Consider the following 17,074-nt stretch of genomic DNA (forward strand, 5'->3'; position numbering starts at 1 on the left):
AAAAACCAACCTAGATCCCCAAAATTTTTCTACTTCACTCAGTGGACACTTTGAAAAGACCATTTGCAGATCGAGAGATAGTAGGAGAATAATGATTTTTCAAGAGAAACGTTTCATAAAGCATGGCAGTCGACGATTTGCATAGCTCCGGGTCTTCAACGAACGGTTGATAAATGCCATCACCAATTTGCTCTTCTGAGGTAAACATCCTATGCAACTTTGTGTACCGCGACACCAGTCGAGTTAATAGTGCAATTGCTGCCATGGTCGAGTGTTCTGGGAGCTGCAAACTAGAAATAGCTAACCTCTTTGAAAATGCTGCAAGGCGAGCCGGACTTACACTCTTACTCTTGAAAAAGAAGGATTGATAGCATTTAAGTATCATTTCCATTTGGGTAGAAGCGTTAACAACGGTTTTCTTTGTAGGTGCATCTGGATCCCGAAGCCGATTTACCTTGTAAGTCAAATCGGCATCCGGATTCAATGAAAATGGAAGAATTAGTCTGTAAAGTCGCTGAATAAAAATGCTTAAATCCAAATCCAAATTTAACTTGTTAACTCCAGGTGCAGATGTAATTTCAAAAGCCGTACTAACAGTCAAAAGAGCTTCTCTTGTTGTCTGCACTGCAGGCTTGCCTTCTGCCAATAGCATATTATCATCCAAGACAAGTTCACGCAAGACCTGCAATAGATCACCAAAAAATTCAACATTAATAAGCCGAGATAATCTAGCCAACCCTTCCAAAGCATTGCCTAGTAACTTGCTTCTTGCCTGCAATGTCTTGAAATACGTAAGGAAAACCATTTTCAAGACTTCAGCCTGAAACCTTTCGCGATCTTCAGCGGATATAACGGCGTCAGCTTCCTTCATTTCTTTCTCAATTTCCTTAGTTTCCTTTAGCGTTTTCCTCGCTTTTTTCGTAAGATGAGGACGATCCTGTTTTCTCTTTTTCAATTTAGTTGGCTCATTAGAGCTATCCTTTAGTTCCATATCGGAAAGGATTTGGATATTTAAAAACAAGTCGTATACATCTGGAAGAACATCATAATTACGATGCTTAAACATCTTTGACAATAATTTCACACAATCCAACGACACACGTCCAAGGTTATCCTCCTTCAAGATAGTACCTAAACTTTTCATTAACATATCAAAATTGTTTCTCTTGGACTTGTGACTTAGTTGCTGTACTGCCAAAGTTAACAATTTATCATGGTAATTAAAGTGTGGTACATGCTCAATTAATCGAGACACGCAACGCACTGCAACTTCATAAAGCGACTTTTGTACATCGTTTTCTAGCGAAGGGTACGATTTGAAGATGAACTCTAAAATCTCAATGAACCGCATATAATGTTTCAGAAATGTTTGTTCATACGACCAGCGTTGTGCGACTTCTTTGGATAGTTTTGTGCTTTCTTCTTCATCCGACAAAGGACGAATACGGTAACCAGGAATCAAATCCTGGAAAACCGCAAGAGCAGTCAAAAGACTCAACTTTTTCGTGGTAATCAATGGCGACTGAAATTTTCCGAAGATACTTTTGAACACGTGTAGAGATTCTTCCGGTTCTTCCAAAAGCTTCTGAGCAAAGGAAGCCAATTCTTCTTTGTCCAATTGTATTTGCTGTCTTGGTGGAATTTGAGGTTCTTCAACCGAAGGAACATTCGAAGTGTCATCCTCGCTCGCTCTTTCTTCTTCCTTTTCCTCAGAAGAATCTTCACTTTCTATTTCTTCTTGGTCATCCTGTTCTTTGGCTTCAGTGGCATCTTCCTTCACAGCGTGTAAATGTCCTTCTTTTGTCTTAATGGGCAAACGATTTGAGTCAGCCGTATTCCATGAACTAATGGATCTTGGACGAAGCTCATAATCCTGTTCTTGATCGGAATCATTTGAATAATCAATGCCTTCATCAGAATCATAGGAATCGAACCCCTCATCGCTGCTAATGTCATCTTCTTTGGAAGGCCTCTGGTCATAAATTTCTGGACGAGGTCCTTTTTCTACTTTCTTTGTTAATTCATCTGGTTTGACTTTTGCGAGAAACTGCAGTGACGTTGAATTTTCATCCAACATTGCAAAATCCTCCTCAGTCAATTCTCGTTCAGGAGTTTCAGGAACTGGTACTCCCTTCTTCCCTTTGGTCCCATTTCCTTTATCATCCTGCTTATTATTTCTTCTCTAATGTTAAGTTAGCAAAATTGTCTTTTTACTTTTGTTCACCATACCAATTGCTTCTTTTCTGACGCATTCTTTTTCTGCTTAGAGCTCTCCTTTATGTTTTTAATTTTAGAGGAAGCCACTTTCGGCTTGGTTGATCCGGAGCCTTTTTTTGGCGCCATTTCTTCGTGCTGAGAGAAAGACAACTTCAGGATTGACCTGGAGATTTTGGAATTATCGGCAAATAGTGATGTTGAATGTACTGTTGTTAAACGATATCATAATATGAAAAATTGGTAAAAAGAATGGAAAAAAATAAGAAGGCATAAAGAATATGAATGGTTGGAGTGAAAGAAGGAGACTTGACTATTATCCACTATGAGTGCCCCATCCTCTATAAACATGAGATTGTGAATGTGATCTACAAATGAAATAGCAAAGCGTTGGGGACAGTTTGTGAAAAAAGGTCTTAAATGAGAACAAGAGCAACCAAAAAATCTACAATTTGAACTATAAATATCATTAGCAGTATATATGAATTGTGTCACTCTCAAGTCGCCTTATCCAAGAGGGCAAAGAACTGATCTTTTGCTTCTGGGAAACGGGACTCTTGCGAAAACGTCTTTGAAACTTTTTCGGTCACTTTGCGAACATCATAAACTTGTGATGCTGCTACGGCAACGTTAGGAAGTGTGCACAGACTACCCAATGCCATAAGAGTCCGGTAGCAGGACTCACTCTCAGAAGAATCTGTAGCTAAAAAGTTCGTCAAGACTGGTAAAAGCTCAATCGCTGCTTCCTCAAGATTTTTCTTAATATATAAGATTGACAGGTTCATGGCGAGCGTCGCAAAGGCAACTTTGTAATCTTTTGGATATTCGGCTTGTGGTGTGGTCTTATATAAGCAGTTGGCTAACTTTGCAATGTCTTCTTCAGATGACACATTTGGCACGATATTGGCTAGGCCCCGAAGCGTCAGCATACTATTAATCGATTCAAATTTCCCAGTAACTGTGATTGATTGAGCAAGCTGAGCAAACACTTCCAAGAGAACTGCACAGAGATCCTGTGGACATTGAATTGCTAATAGTCGTAAAGCATCTAGAGCAGGAAATCGTTCGGATAAATTAAAACGGTCCAATACGTTGAGACAGACCTCAATCGCAACTTGACGATCAGAATCATTCACAGACTTCATTGATAATATACGTTGCAATTTATCCAAATCCCCTTGAGGAAGAGCATTAGCGTGTGTAGTATTTAGACTTAGTAATCGGTTACACATAGCAGAGACATTTGCAGTGGTAAATAAGAGATAACCAACTGGAAAAATCGTTACATTTTTAGTAGAAGTAGATGAATTTGTGGATTGGGAGGTTGACGATGTATCAACTGTATGCCCTTGGGTATTTTTCTGAATGAATTGGACTACCTCATCCGTATATGACGCTGGTAATTGATTCGTTTCCAAAAATCGAATAGCAGCTTGAAACGGATTCTCAGTCACATTATAAGGCAATTTCAAAGGAGCCAGTCCTTCAGCTACGTCAACATCAAACACGTAGTCATATTCTTGGCCGTTGTATAGTTGCTTACGATTGCTTCCAACAGCATCAACAACTTGGCCAACCTTTTTCCAGTCTCCCTCAAGTTGTGACCATTGATAAGCCTCTACATCATTGTTTACTCTGACCATGACCACGTCTCCTTCATTTTTTCCAGGGGTTGCCAGAATTTCAAGACCCGGCAAAGAACCCTTCTTCACATCACCCACTTCTTGAGTAGAGATTGCGTATTCACTCACCCGTCCATTAAAACTTTTCAATTCTGCTTCAGGAGCCATTCGTCCTTTTTCTGTCGTGAAAATTCGCACAGCACCATCACTCGACCCACAAGCAATGTCACCATTTGGAAGAGCGGCAACAGACCATATACTTGTAGTTGGTAAGGCAATACGTTGAACGCATTTGGAATCCTTCCAAACGCGTACAGACTTGTCTTCACCACAGGAAACTAACAAATTTAGCGTAGGTACGTATGTAAGCGAATAAACAAAGGAAGTGTGTCCATGTAATTCATGTAAAAGATGTCCATCTAAAGTCCACAATTTTATAATGCCGTCATTTGAGCAAGAGGCGAAACCTTGGGGAATTTTACAAATCGATCGTACACAATCAACGTGTGCCACAAACGACTTCACTACTTTTTCACCCTTCCAAATCTTGATTGTTTTGTCAGCAGAGCCGGTGACAAACGAATCCTCTCCTAAAGCCAAGACAGCCCAGACCGAAGATTCATGTCCGCGTAAAACAATTCTGCATTGTCCGTACGACCACACGCGTGCTGTCGAGTCCCAACTTCCGGTGATGATCGTAGTGCTATTAATTGCGTGAACTGAGCATATATTGGATTCATGTCCGAATAGATAGTAAGCAGGAGAATCGCCCTGGATTTCGTGGAGAATACCTGAACAGTCTTGTCCACCAGAAAATAGGAATCCTGAGCTTGTTAGCAATCTTATTTTTCTTAATATATATACAAACCTTTTGTACTAGGATCACTCGGGGGAACATAGCATATGGAATTTACGAATCCTTCATGAAACTCATAGAATTGTGGAGTCCAATTGTCACCATCTTTTTTCCATATACCATATTTTCCGTCTCTTGAAGCAGATCCTATTAATTCATCTGAAATTGAACATACTCCTCGAACCTGAACTGTTGTTAGTCATCGTACATTCCGTACTTTCAACACTTGCTTCATTTCCTTACATCTTGTTCGTGTTCCACTAGTTCTTTTGAAAGGACATAGGAAGCCATATTTTTATCTTTCTAATTGATTGACTTGAATGCTGTTAAATCCAAGATGATCTCTTCGTAATCCAATGTCTCAACTGACGCTACGCTGTATGTTCCCTGTCTTTCGTTACTTGACTAGTAATATGATAATTAGTTACTTACTATGTTAAAAATTAAAACTAAGAATTCAAGAAAGAAACCAAGGGAAACATTTCAGACCTCATTTTATTAAATTTATTTCTATTTTTATAAGCTAATTTAATGAATAGAATAGATGGTGAAAGTAACGAATTATTATAAGAAGAGAAGCTGTGTATACTTAAGGTAAAGAGATGATATTCTTTTTCTTTATTGATATTAGGGATGAAAAACAGTTGCGATTGATCCAGTATTCTTTATGGTTACTGGTGGTAACCCTTGTTGCATGCGGAAACAATGTTTTAGTTTGGAGGTAAAGACTCATCACGATGTCTACGATGAGTTTGCCGGCGATGTCGATGCCTGTCCGAGCGGTGATGCCGTGAACGATCACTGTTGGTGTGAGAAGAGCGATGCTTATCATCTAGCTTTCTCCGCTTTTCATTTTTGATGTATTCGTGCATTGGATCCAACAAATCCTTTTCATCCAACGGCTCAGTATGCTCTTCAGGAACAGGTGGCCGTTCCGTTAACCCTTGATCAATTTGAGGGGCAGCAGGAGGATACAAGGCATCTAAATTTGGATTATTTGCTTCAGAAGGAATGGTTCCATCTTCTGATTCCTTTTTGGGAACTCGATAACTAGCAACATGGTCGACTCGAACTAATCGATCCAGTAACTTGACATTTGTCATGTTATCAACTGCCAAAATCGTTGAACGCTGATCAGCATATTTTAAAAAACAATATCCTTTCGATTTCTTCGTTTCTTTATCGCGAACCAAGTTTATGTCCGTAGGCTCGCCAAACTCTGAAAAGACGTTAAGTATATCCTCTTCGTTCAAGTCATAATCCAAATTCCCAATATAAACGTAGGCACTATCCTTGTAATCCAGATGCCATGAGCTGCTTAGTGGTTTATCCATTTCCTGCTCATTTAAGCGTTCGATTTGTCGAATGGAACTAAAAAATTAGTATCAAAACCCTTAAAAAACTCATTTTTTCATAAAAAAATGAATTGCAATGGTTGGAAATCCAGACAGTATCAAGTATTCCTTGCAACCTCTAATAAGCACCCAAACAACAAACGTACTTCATTTTCGTTAATAGTTGTAAATTTTTATCTAATCATCCAACATGGAATAAACTAACATGAATAATTTCAAGAAATTCAAAGCAATGAGATTCGCTTTATGAGTATGTGGTTTATCGTGCTTGTAGCAAGGAAAAATCAGCGAACGGGCCCTCGGGCATATTATATGGTAGGGTGAAATTCTTGGTTCTGGAGAAATGAAGAAAGTATACGAGAATGTGTTTGAATAAGCGGATGGCCAGCGACACTAAAGATAGTTTATGTTAGTAGACTGACATTTTACGCTTCGTTCAATATTACGCTTTAAGAAATGTTTCGAGGCCTTGTCTGCGTTCCTCTATCACGTCTTCACGAAAGCGGTTTGTAAAAACTTTTCCTGGCAAGGGAGGAATGGACACACGTCCAATTTCGTGTTCTAGCATGTCGCGAAACCTTTCAAATTCACTATAACGGCGACGAACACTGGAATATCTCAAGCGAAAGTAGGGCATATTCGTCTGCATTCATTAGCGAGATTAAAAAACCAAGACTACAATATTCACAAGGAACATACCCGACATTGAATTTCAAAGGTAGTAAACATGCCTCTTCCAACACCATGATTTTGAGGATTTACAACCTAGTAGAAAATACTGATTAGTTGAACCCAAACAATTCTCATAGAACTACGTACTTCAATCTCCAAAATGTTTTCCGGAACACCATACATTTGTTGGGTTGTCTGTTGACGAATTTCTGGCCTACGCAGTTTGTCCATTTACAAATCCTTATTTTACAAGAAGAAATAACTGAATATAACAAAAATAATGGGGTTTGATACTAAAATTGGGGTTCTTAAATCTCAGAACAGTTTAGGAGAAGGCAGCTGTTGCTGTGGGCAATTGAGACGAGAAACAAAGCCGAATTATAAACCCCCTTGTCTTTCTTCTCTTGTAAACAAGAATTCACTCAAATGAGTTGAAAATAAAGAGACAAGCGATATTGCTATTAATGACAAACAATTCTGTTGCTTTCAATTGAAGTTGACTCGTTGCAACAAAAATATGATATATTGCTATACTCTTGTTAAAAGCATTCGTTCTTTATGGAATGATATAAATGATCTCTAAATCTTTTACGTTCAGTACGATTTCTGCTGACTCCTCGTTTTTTGCATAACACAGGATGGATAGGAAAGAAACAATGCCAATTTATCTGCATCGTTTCCTTTATAAGAGACGTTTAGCCTACATAAAGCTGAGGAACGAAAGAAGTTCTAATAGTGGACTTCTCTGCTGTTGAAATGTGTGCCATTGTGAAAAAGTTATCAGAAAGATGTGCAAGCTTTTTATGCTAAATAAAGGGAAAGATTTTAAAAAAAATTGTCTACTTTATTCATCTTGGAAAAGAGAGAAGCCAATTGTATCTATATCTCCTTGATTGAACAAACAAAGGCACCGAAAGTCAAAAATCTGCCAACGGTAAATTGAAATGCAGGTTGAAAATGGACTGATATATCTATATCCAAAATCGAGGATCAATGGAAGTTGTCGAGCATCGTACCGACGGGGGAATAAAGGTGACGACGAAAATACTCGTGATAAGAACTGCATTCATAGAAGCATGTCAGGAAAAGACCATTGCCAGCCTTCAAGGATCCTGGAAACCCATTTGCTAAGACTACTACACTTGTTGACAAGAGTTACCCAAATATAGAAACGTATGCTATCCTGTTTCTTGACGGAATTACTCAATATTTATCAATTGCATTCCAAGAGGGATTTTAGATCCTAGAATTTCCAAGAATACGAGTATCCAGGTTTATCCAACCAAATTCTTCAAACTGACACGGATTATTTCTCAATTTAATAAATCCTTTCGATTCAACATAGTGGAAACAAAAAACAAACGAAAACTCGAATATATCTGAATTTCACATACTTTCTAGATGCTTATATGCTTATAGAGAGGTGCTAATAAAAATATGCTTTTGTGATCAAATTTTTACAAGCAAGCATTTTTCGAGACATTTAAGAATATCCTAATACCACAACGCATTCCATGAAGCATGGACAATGACGGCTATACGGACAAGAATAACGGTTTCTGGAAGAGAAAAGAAGGCATTACGGGCTTTTTATTATAATCAAAGAAAAAAACCTACACAGATTGAAGTTGCCGATTGGTTCAAAAGTGAATTTGGAAAACCAATTGCTCAGTCAACATTATCGAGAATTCTTTCAGACAGGTTTGCATACTTGGACGATACCGATCAAAATCTGCATGCAAAAAGGAATCGCTCACCAAAATTCCCTGCACTCGAGAAGGCACTGTATAACTGGATTCAGGATTCTCATCTAACAAGGACGAAAGCCACGAATGATATACTGAAAGCAGCGGCGACGAAGCTATGGGGCGCCATTCCCGAATATAGAGAATCCTCTATGCCTGAATTTAGTAATGGCTGGGTTGAAGGCTTTCGAAGACGATACCTGGAGCGCGCGGACGAGCCTTCTGGGGGGGAATATTATATCGATGTTGAACAGCTTGGCGACAGCATGGTGCGTATTCAAGATGTTGCAAGCTTTTTTCCAAAAGAAAACATATTCAACGTGGATGAAACTGGGCTATTTTGGAAATTATTACCGAACCAAACCCCTTCTATCGAAAACTGTGGGTATGCAAAGCGTTATAAAGCTAAGATAAGCATTGTAATGTGCGCAAATGCAACCGGAAGTGAGAAGCTCCCCTTATGGGTTGTCGGATATGCGAAACAACCAAGAGCTTTTCATTCGACCGGTACTTATCCTGAAAATATTGGTATACATTGGCGCTGTTCTGGGAAAGCGTCTATGACACTCACCATTATGGAGGAATGGCTCCGTTGGTTTGATTCGAAGATGGAAGGACGAAAGGTATTGTTGGTTCTCGATAATTCCGATGTACACCGGCTTGCGGTTGAAAGCATTCGTTGTTCTAGTCATTCATTCCAAAACACCACAATAGTCTTTCTTCCTTCCAATTCGACGAATGTCTACCAGCCATTTGAATTGGGCGTTTTTAACGCATTTAAGGTTTTGTATAGACTGCAATGGACTCGATACTGGAAAGCGCACCTGTCAAATGGACTATCACCACAAAGCAAGATAAACATTGTTTCCGCCACGAAATGGATTTCCTCTTCATGGAACATTTTATTGTCCGAAACTGTCATTGACCATGCTTTTCGCCGGTCGGGAGTGTTGAGTATAGCCGATGAGAATGAAGCTGCTTCACAGGTCCCTTTCATGTCAAACGAAATAAAAGAAATCGTTGATTTGATTCAAACAGTTTTGGGAAAAACAGAATTCAAGCTGGAAAATTATTTGAACCCTTTCGAAGAAAGTTTAGAAGAGAACACGAAAAATTTACAGGATAACGAGATAGCCGCAGAATTTATGAACGATAAGGAATTTGAAACAGATGAAGAAGAACAAAGTCTTTCTCTTATTCCTCACGAAAAGGCACTCCAAGCTATTCAGTTGCTTCTATATTTTGAGGTTCAACGATCAAATAAAGATGATACGAAATATCCTCAGATTGAAAAGCATCTATCGATAATCCAAAGTCGGCTACAGAGAAAACAGACTAGCCTAATAAGGCAACAAGAAAATTCTTAAAGTAGCTTGCTATCCTTCATGATATATAATTAATGTTCACCTATTTTTGATGTCTAGGTTAAGGAATAAGGTATGAAGTTTTTTATTAGCAATCGTTCTTTTGCAAATGCCTATCGCATATACTTAAAATCTGTAAAATCCTGAATTAATTCTTGCAAATGCCTATGCTAAGAAGAGTTTTTTTTTTACTTGGTTCACAAAGCTCTCGATCATCATTGCTACTTGACGCTTGTAGACTCGTGTTAACATTTGTAGTTTACATGCTTTTAAATTTAATTTTGTAACATTCATTCATGTGTTGCTTTTATTGTTGTTTTTTTCGTAATATATTTCTGTGAAGTGCTCACATGTTTACTAGTGAATTTCAGTGACACGTTATCCATTGAACCATCAAGCTCAGACTTGGGTATATGCTTTTGCTTACAACAATGATCGGTTTGAAAGGTATGTTAAAAGTAATTGACAATTCGGTAAGAGATTTCAAATTTGCATGTTACGGAGTGTTAATGTTTGAACAGGGAGCAACTCTCGCGGAATGTATTCGCGTTGTACGTGCTGGTCAGTTCGCATCAGTTGGTATGTAAAGTTTGCACATTTCTGGATTTAACACATATATGTACAGGAGATGAAGTTGTTGTTGTCGTAAAAAAGTCACGAACTGGTCCCAATATCGCTACCGCGAACAAAGTAAAACGAGGTGATATTCACCATGCCGTCGTCGTCCGTACAAAGTTTCCACTGCGACGTGCTGATGGACGTTATGTTCGCTTTGATGATAATGCTTGTGTCCTCGTAAATAAGGACAGAGAGCCCGTTGGCACTCGTATCTTAAGTGTTGTTGCCAATGAGTTGCGTATGAAGAACCATACAAAATTGGCTTCTTTGGCTCCTAGAACTGTATGAAAAGTTGAATGCGACCCAAAACATCCTTCTTTTAATTTAGGATCTCTACAGCTTCTGTAACTTGCAGCTCTTCCAAAACTCGTTCTATGGCCATACTGTGTCCTTTAGTCTTAGAAAACGACCAATAAGCTCAGCTTTGTCTGAATACCGCTACCACCACTTATTTTAACAAAATAGCAATTTTTTTGTGAAAAATTAATTAAAACCTATATTTTGTTGTTGTTTAAGTTGATACAAACCGGTGGTAACGGTCGTTTGAAAAATTTTCTGTCTTTCCTTTTATTATGGATTTATTCGCTATTGATTTAGATTTTGAACCATCTGAGGCAAAAACCCAGAGAGAAAAACGATTAGAAGCAAAAGTTACTTTTGACCCAAAAGATTGGACGCCTAGAATACAAGATTTTGGTGTACGTGACTAGACTTGAATAATTCACCGTGTATTCCCGTTACTAATTCTATGTAGCACTTAAGCAAAGATGGTGTTGTTTTAGGAGATCCCGTCTATATACAGGAACAGTCCAAGTTTGCTGCCGAAGAACAGTATTACCTCTGCAACTATCAGCTTGCAAAAACCTTTGCTTTACAGGCCATGCAAAAACCAACTGATACCTCACTAGAATATCACCGATTGACAGGCGGTGAAGTGCACGAGTTGGAAGATGTTGTTCGCCGTAGCGAAAAAAAGCTTCAGCATTCTGGAGCTTAAACCAATAGAAGGAGAAAAAAGTTCATCTGGGCACTCAGGACGTATATAATTTGGGAAAATTTTGCATTCGTTGATGATTGTTGGAAATATCCTTTGTAATTTTAGATGAAAAAGACTAATACAATTTTTTTTGTGGTAAACCTTTTGTTATTTATTTTTCTAACGATTTTATTTTGTCTAAGATATAGAATAAATAGCACATCATGTAAATTATATCTCATAACTAAATTTAAATAAATAGATATAATCATTCAACGTTGTAAGGCCTCCAGGTCTCCGTCAGTAAAATAATCTGTTCTATGCCCGCCACTTGGAACTATAGATGGCGACATAATCAAAGGAGTTATTGATTGCGCAGCTGAACCTAACGCTGCGGATAAAGGTGTAGCTGGTACCCTCATAATTGGCGACAACGCTGTCATTGCTGCGACCGAAGCAGAATCTGCTCCATGGTTAGAGTGATGCGAAGAAGATGATATTAATATTGTCAAGTCCTTCGTAGATCTGGTAACAGCGGAAAGACCAGAAATGATATTCTTCTGAAACGTATACTCGCTAGACACTGTTTTAGCTAAATTGGCGACAGCTATAATTGATTTCACGAACATCTGTGTATCGTCTAACAGCCTTTGCCATTCATTTTCATCACTCGAACTTTCTTGATATGCTTTGGAGTGACCTTTAAGCTTTCTTGTAACTTCACTTGCAGAATTTGACAGCATCGCAAGCTCTTTCAATTTAGCAACGGTGTTGGATCCAAGATTTTCATTAGAAACATCCGAAGGTAAAGTGTTTTTTTCTATGGATTCAACCAGTAGACACAAAACCGATGTAGCACTGCTGGTTGCTAGTTCAATCTGTTCCTGGAGTTGTTTCGCAAAATCGGATTTCAGTGCCGTGGTCGGCTTTTCTAAATTAAACCGACTACTGGTTGCAGACATGGGAGGATTGTTTCTAGCAGGATTTGTAGGAGACTGCTTGAGAGGGTCTTGAGCTCCTAAACAAAGCTGCTGATAAGAATTTTGAAGCTCTTTGGTAGCACCAAATAGTACCAACAAAAATAACCTTGTATATCGTAAATCTGAAAAATTTACAAATTCGCTGGAAAACTTTTTGGTAACGTCAATCAATTTGCGAAAAGATCCAATACAAGCAAGACAAGTGTGTATAACCGGACTAGCATTATATATCCCATCATTCATGAAAGTAATCTCTTCGAAACTTCGAATCAATCGTTTGATGTGCGTGTTTGTGGTAAAACTAACATGGCGCATGGTGTCAAGAATTATCGGGCTATTACAGAAAAGTAGTTGTTGACGAATGCTTTGTTGAACTTGGGACAGGGCAAAAAGAATGCCACGACAAGATTCCAAAACTTTTTCTGAATAGGATGGTCGAGTAATAGGTTCTCGAGCAAGAGCCCTTGTGCTAAAATAGGCATTCACATTTTCGGTGCCCTCCTGAAATTCTTCTTTCTTGAGACGATTTACTCCTGGCAAATGTGAATCATGGGATAAGTTTCTAGTAAGTGGATGGTCAGTCATATTTCGATGTTCTTTCAATCCCTCGACTCTATGCAATACTGAAGAAGGCATTCTAGCATTGTACAGTTCATCATTAATACTATTACTGCGAATGCGTTCTGTTGTTTTTCTCTCCGGAGAGCTAGTCGGTGTTGATTGACCAAGTGGGGCTGACTGGTGAGGAATGCTTTTCAGGGTAGGAGTAGAGCTACCAAACTCATTAGGGGATTCAATAGTAGGGGTTTTTTGTCCAGATCCATCTGTGAAATTAGAATTATGAGGGGAATGTGGGATATGGTCATTTAGCATAGGAACCGGTTTACTGAGGGACGACGAACTTAGTCCTGTTGCAAGAGAAACAGAGCGTTTGGGCCGAGCTTGTATTTTGCTTCCTTCTAGCCTGTTATTTAAAAATGGTGACATGGGTGACACGTTCTGTTCATTTCCAATAGTAGAAAGAAGTTCATTGTTGCTAGAATAGATAGATTGAGGTACGTACTGATCTTTAGGACTAAGCCTAGAATTGGAAATTGCTTTTGGAAAATTGTTGGAAGAATTGAAAAAAGATTCAGAAGTCAAATAATGAGACGAATGGGATGAATGGCGAGGGTCAGCGGTAACAGTAGTCAATGAACGAGTCATAGGGGCAGAAGATGGTACGGGGATATCCGTATCATCAGCATAGTAATGATTAGAAACTAAATTGGGGGAAGATTTGTTGTATGGATGACTTCGTAATAAAGATTCATTTCTAAGGAGGTAACCTTTTATATTTGCAATAAACATGGGCATGTCATGTTCCTGAAGCTCATTGTTAACGATGTGTGGAGGAGGATAGATGATATGGTTACTTTCCAGTTTCAAGATTTCCAAATTTGGCATATAAGAAAAATACGAGGGTAATTCTATCAACCGATTTTTAGAAATTGATAGCACTCTTATATTCATCAGATGGCCAAATGATTGAGGGAGCTCTCGAATTTTGTTTCTAGATATATCCAGGATTTCGAGAGATTCAAGTCGGCAAAGCACCTCTGGAAATTCACGAAACGCATTCGATCGTATATTTAAGTAACGTAACCTTGTGAAGTTGAGTATCTCTGGACCGATGGTTCGCAGTAAATTGTGGCCTAGTGCAAGACGAGAAATCCGATTTTGTATCCTTTCTAACTGTGCATACGGCACTTCTCGTAGATTTAGATGTGACAAATCCAAAGTCAAAGCATTTTCAGGGCCTGCTTCTTCAGCTTCCAGTATGATTTTATCTATCTCCACATTGACCATTGAAAAAGATCTTTCGTTTTGGCTGGACATTCCAAACGAGCCACTATATAAAAGCTAAAATTACCCTTCTCAGGTAACTGTTTAATCAACAACAGTGTTGCAGAGCAAAAATAGAGCGAGCAATTGCACTTTGAACAAGAAAGAAGATGTCAAAGATCACAACATCGAATGAACCCCGAAAAGGAAGGATACCGACAGATCCGACTGAAAAAAACACAACATACACACGCAAAAATAAACTGTTTAAATAGGAAACCCTTCCTTTTTAATCCTTGGCATGAATACAGAGAGTAAGGTGAATAGCAGAAAGCAGCAGGTTTAGGGAGTTGGAACGTTTTGTTTAAAGCAATTCTATATTGTACTATTCCAGAAACACTCCGAGCGTATATTATTACAAGGAGGGTATAAATAAAAATTGTTACTTGAACCGACATTACATCGTATGGAAATAAAAAATTTTTAATGAAGACTAGAAAATGAAAGGAAATGGATTCGAGGATGTTTGTATTAAGGTTCCCCCATTTCAATAAATGTTTGCCAACTTTTTTTTTCGCGAACAGCAAGTCTAAGGATCCATATTAGTCAAGCAAGATAAATGCTGATGATGACACATTGCATCGGCCTATTACGGTTTTCTTTCTTTCTAAACAAGTGAGAAGCAGAAAAAAGCGCACTAGAAAGCCATTTCACTACTTTGAGTTCGATTCTCCATTCTATTATGCTTTTAGATCGCTTTTCTTGTTGCAGCGAAAAAAATTCTTCATCCAAATTATGATACAATGCAAACAAGGGTGTAATATTCTTCAGATGTTACTTTGTTTCGGAAAACATGCCAAAACACAAGTAATTTCGTTTTCTATTTTACTTTTTTATTGCTTCTTTCTGGAAAAAAAGACCAATTTCAAAGATAAAGTTCATTCTTCAATGATTTTATCATCATTCGTAGTACTTATTATAACTTTATATAAGCCTAAAGAGGGATGATGGCAAGAAGGAACAACCCGTTTTCAACGACAGTTCGTTCATCTTCTTATATTATAAACCCGATTATCGCTTGGTCTTTCTGGATTAAACAGAGCAATAGTTCTTTCTATTGTTTAGTGGGTGTTTGTTGTGCTTGAAAACGTAGAAATGGAGCAAACGGAAGGCGCGCCATCAAATACGACGATTCAAGAACAGCGCCAAGAAATTGAGCGATTGAAACAGTTGACTGGTGCCGAAGAGGTCAAGGTTGAAGGCTCATTAGCAAATAAACGAAAGCGTGGTCAGCTCGACAACTCTGAAATTACCAAAGACTATATTGAATATGATTTTTCCAAAATAGAAGACACCAAGGGTGGTTACCTAGTGGAAGAAAACAGACAAGCAACTGACCTTCGTGAAAAGCCAGCGGAGCGAGAACTTCGTGAACAACAAGAGCGGCAGAAAGCCCTACGCAAAGAACCTTTGAATTTGGATCCGGAAACAGCGCCCAAATGTGAAGACTGTGGATCCATTGAGCTCGATTTGCGATACTTGGACGTATTCAAGTGTAAAGTGTGCCATACTTGTCGTGAAAAGATACCAGACAAGTATTCCTTGCTTACGAAAACTGAGTGTAAACAAGATTACTTACTGACGGATCCGGAATTAAGAGATGCAGAAGTGTTACCACATCTGTTAAAGGCAAATCCACACCAACAAGGATGGTCGAACATGATGCTTTATCTTCGTTTTCAGGTGGAGAAATTTGCTATAAATAAATGGGGGTCTTTAGAAGAGTTGGATCGAGAGTTTGAGCGAAGAGAAGTTCAAAAACAAGAACAAAAGGAAAAAAAGTTTGAAAAGCAATTACTCGAGCTACGAAAGAAAACAAAGACCAGCAACTATAGTAGAATGAGCATACGTGAAAAGAAAAAGCATAAACATTCATACGACGAAGCCTTTGAAAGACCCGATCAGCCAGGGATTATTGTTCAGCGATGTGAATGCGGCCTTGAAATAGAACAGCTGGAAATTTGATTGAATGTTCCTTTACAATGATAATAGCAATTAAGAAAATCGGAAACGGTTATGGCAGGAATGGAATTGGAGAACAATCATTTATTTATTTTTTGGATGAAATTGCTTATAATGAATTAGACCCTGATAATACCAAGATAGATGTTTCAATTGGCATGAGAAATTCGATCCTACTGATCAGTCACGTTGGATCTCGTCAAAAACTGAAGGGACTGCTTACCTCATGGATTTGTAATTTGCATATTTTCCAAGATGGGCTTGGATACTAATAACCTACCAAGTAATAGTGTCAAGATGGAAAGACGACGAGTAGTCAAATAGTCATAGCAAGATAAAGAAAGCGTTTTCCCAAGATTATGTTTAAAAAATTATTTATTTTCATGTATGAGTTCAAAGCCAGGTTTACAACTTCATTCACAGTTTGAATGCGCGTTAATGAACCCATACCAGTCATTCTTGACCAAACCTGGCATTTTGTTCTTTCACATGTAAGCTAAAGGATGATCCATCGATGCTCTCATGTCTATTGCAAATAGAGAGATGGAGTCTAAATCAACTGCATCCGGAAAACCTCACTAACCTTTGAACTTCTCGTTTCTCTCACGGGAAGATGTCACATACCTATCTTGTTTCTCTTAGTAATTTATATTTGAAAAATTTTTTTATTCTCTTTCATTTTTCTTCGTCTCCTTTGTAGACGAACATTTCTTTTTCCTCTTATATGCCAAAGAATACAATTCACTTCGTCACCTAAACATACAATCCTTGACAGACAAGTTGTCCGCATCGAGAGAAAACGACAGCAGCTTAGTTGACTCAGGAA

General features: G+C 38.4%; 9 protein-coding genes across 9 annotated transcripts; 4 read left to right on the top strand and 5 right to left on the bottom strand.

Moving 5' to 3' along the window:
- Positions 1-34: 34 nt before the first annotated feature.
- Positions 35-2,343, bottom strand: noc3 (Noc2p-Noc3p complex subunit Noc3; the record flags this gene model as incomplete). The annotated part of the gene is made up of 2 exons (XM_056183779.1): positions 35-2,182; positions 2,230-2,343. The coding sequence occupies 2 exons, from the start codon at positions 2,341-2,343 to the stop codon at positions 35-37; spliced, it is 2,262 nt and encodes a 753-aa protein (XP_056038895.1).
- A 368-nt stretch (positions 2,344-2,711) lies between these two features.
- On the bottom strand, positions 2,712-4,983 carry lub1 (WD repeat protein Lub1; the record flags this gene model as incomplete). Its single annotated transcript, XM_056183780.1, has 3 exons — positions 2,712-4,660; positions 4,705-4,876; positions 4,936-4,983. The coding sequence occupies 3 exons, from the start codon at positions 4,981-4,983 to the stop codon at positions 2,712-2,714; spliced, it is 2,169 nt and encodes a 722-aa protein (XP_056039441.1).
- Positions 4,984-5,402: 419 nt separating this feature from the next.
- On the bottom strand, positions 5,403-6,198 carry cwf29 (RNA-binding protein Cwf29; the record flags this gene model as incomplete). The annotated part of the gene is made up of 2 exons (XM_056183781.1): positions 5,403-6,063; positions 6,194-6,198. 2 exons carry the CDS (start codon positions 6,196-6,198, stop codon positions 5,403-5,405), a joined length of 666 nt encoding a protein of 221 aa, XP_056039433.1.
- Positions 6,199-6,355: 157 nt separating this feature from the next.
- snx3 (sorting nexin Snx3) lies at positions 6,356-6,950 on the bottom strand (the record flags this gene model as incomplete). The annotated part of the gene is made up of 4 exons (XM_056183782.1): positions 6,356-6,440; positions 6,494-6,690; positions 6,747-6,812; positions 6,867-6,950. The coding sequence occupies 4 exons, from the start codon at positions 6,948-6,950 to the stop codon at positions 6,356-6,358; spliced, it is 432 nt and encodes a 143-aa protein (XP_056039436.1).
- A 1,297-nt stretch (positions 6,951-8,247) lies between these two features.
- SOMG_05008 (ARS-binding protein) lies at positions 8,248-9,831 on the top strand (the record flags this gene model as incomplete). The annotated part of the gene is made up of 1 exon (XM_056183783.1): positions 8,248-9,831. One exon carries the CDS (start codon positions 8,248-8,250, stop codon positions 9,829-9,831), a length of 1,584 nt encoding a protein of 527 aa, XP_056039621.1.
- Positions 9,832-10,259: 428 nt separating this feature from the next.
- On the top strand, positions 10,260-10,734 carry mrpl38 (mitochondrial ribosomal protein subunit L14; the record flags this gene model as incomplete). The annotated part of the gene is made up of 3 exons (XM_056183784.1): positions 10,260-10,301; positions 10,350-10,407; positions 10,454-10,734. The coding sequence occupies 3 exons, from the start codon at positions 10,260-10,262 to the stop codon at positions 10,732-10,734; spliced, it is 381 nt and encodes a 126-aa protein (XP_056039828.1).
- A 284-nt stretch (positions 10,735-11,018) lies between these two features.
- Positions 11,019-11,443, top strand: SOMG_05010 (Schizosaccharomyces specific protein; the record flags this gene model as incomplete). The annotated part of the gene is made up of 2 exons (XM_056183785.1): positions 11,019-11,144; positions 11,201-11,443. 2 exons carry the CDS (start codon positions 11,019-11,021, stop codon positions 11,441-11,443), a joined length of 369 nt encoding a protein of 122 aa, XP_056038874.1.
- Positions 11,444-11,694: 251 nt separating this feature from the next.
- Positions 11,695-14,280, bottom strand: sog2 (MOR signaling network scaffold, leucine-rich repeat protein Sog2; the record flags this gene model as incomplete). The annotated part of the gene is made up of 1 exon (XM_056183786.1): positions 11,695-14,280. One exon carries the CDS (start codon positions 14,278-14,280, stop codon positions 11,695-11,697), a length of 2,586 nt encoding a protein of 861 aa, XP_056039869.1.
- Positions 14,281-15,381: 1,101 nt separating this feature from the next.
- Positions 15,382-16,251, top strand: rhp14 (XP-A family-like protein Rhp14; the record flags this gene model as incomplete). Its single annotated transcript, XM_056183787.1, has 1 exon — positions 15,382-16,251. One exon carries the CDS (start codon positions 15,382-15,384, stop codon positions 16,249-16,251), a length of 870 nt encoding a protein of 289 aa, XP_056038886.1.
- Between the last annotated feature and the right edge of the window lie 823 nt (positions 16,252-17,074).

This window comes from Schizosaccharomyces osmophilus, chromosome 3, assembly GCF_027921745.1.
Source record: "Schizosaccharomyces osmophilus chromosome 3, complete sequence".
Lineage (NCBI taxonomy): Eukaryota > Fungi > Ascomycota > Schizosaccharomycetes > Schizosaccharomycetales > Schizosaccharomycetaceae > Schizosaccharomyces > Schizosaccharomyces osmophilus.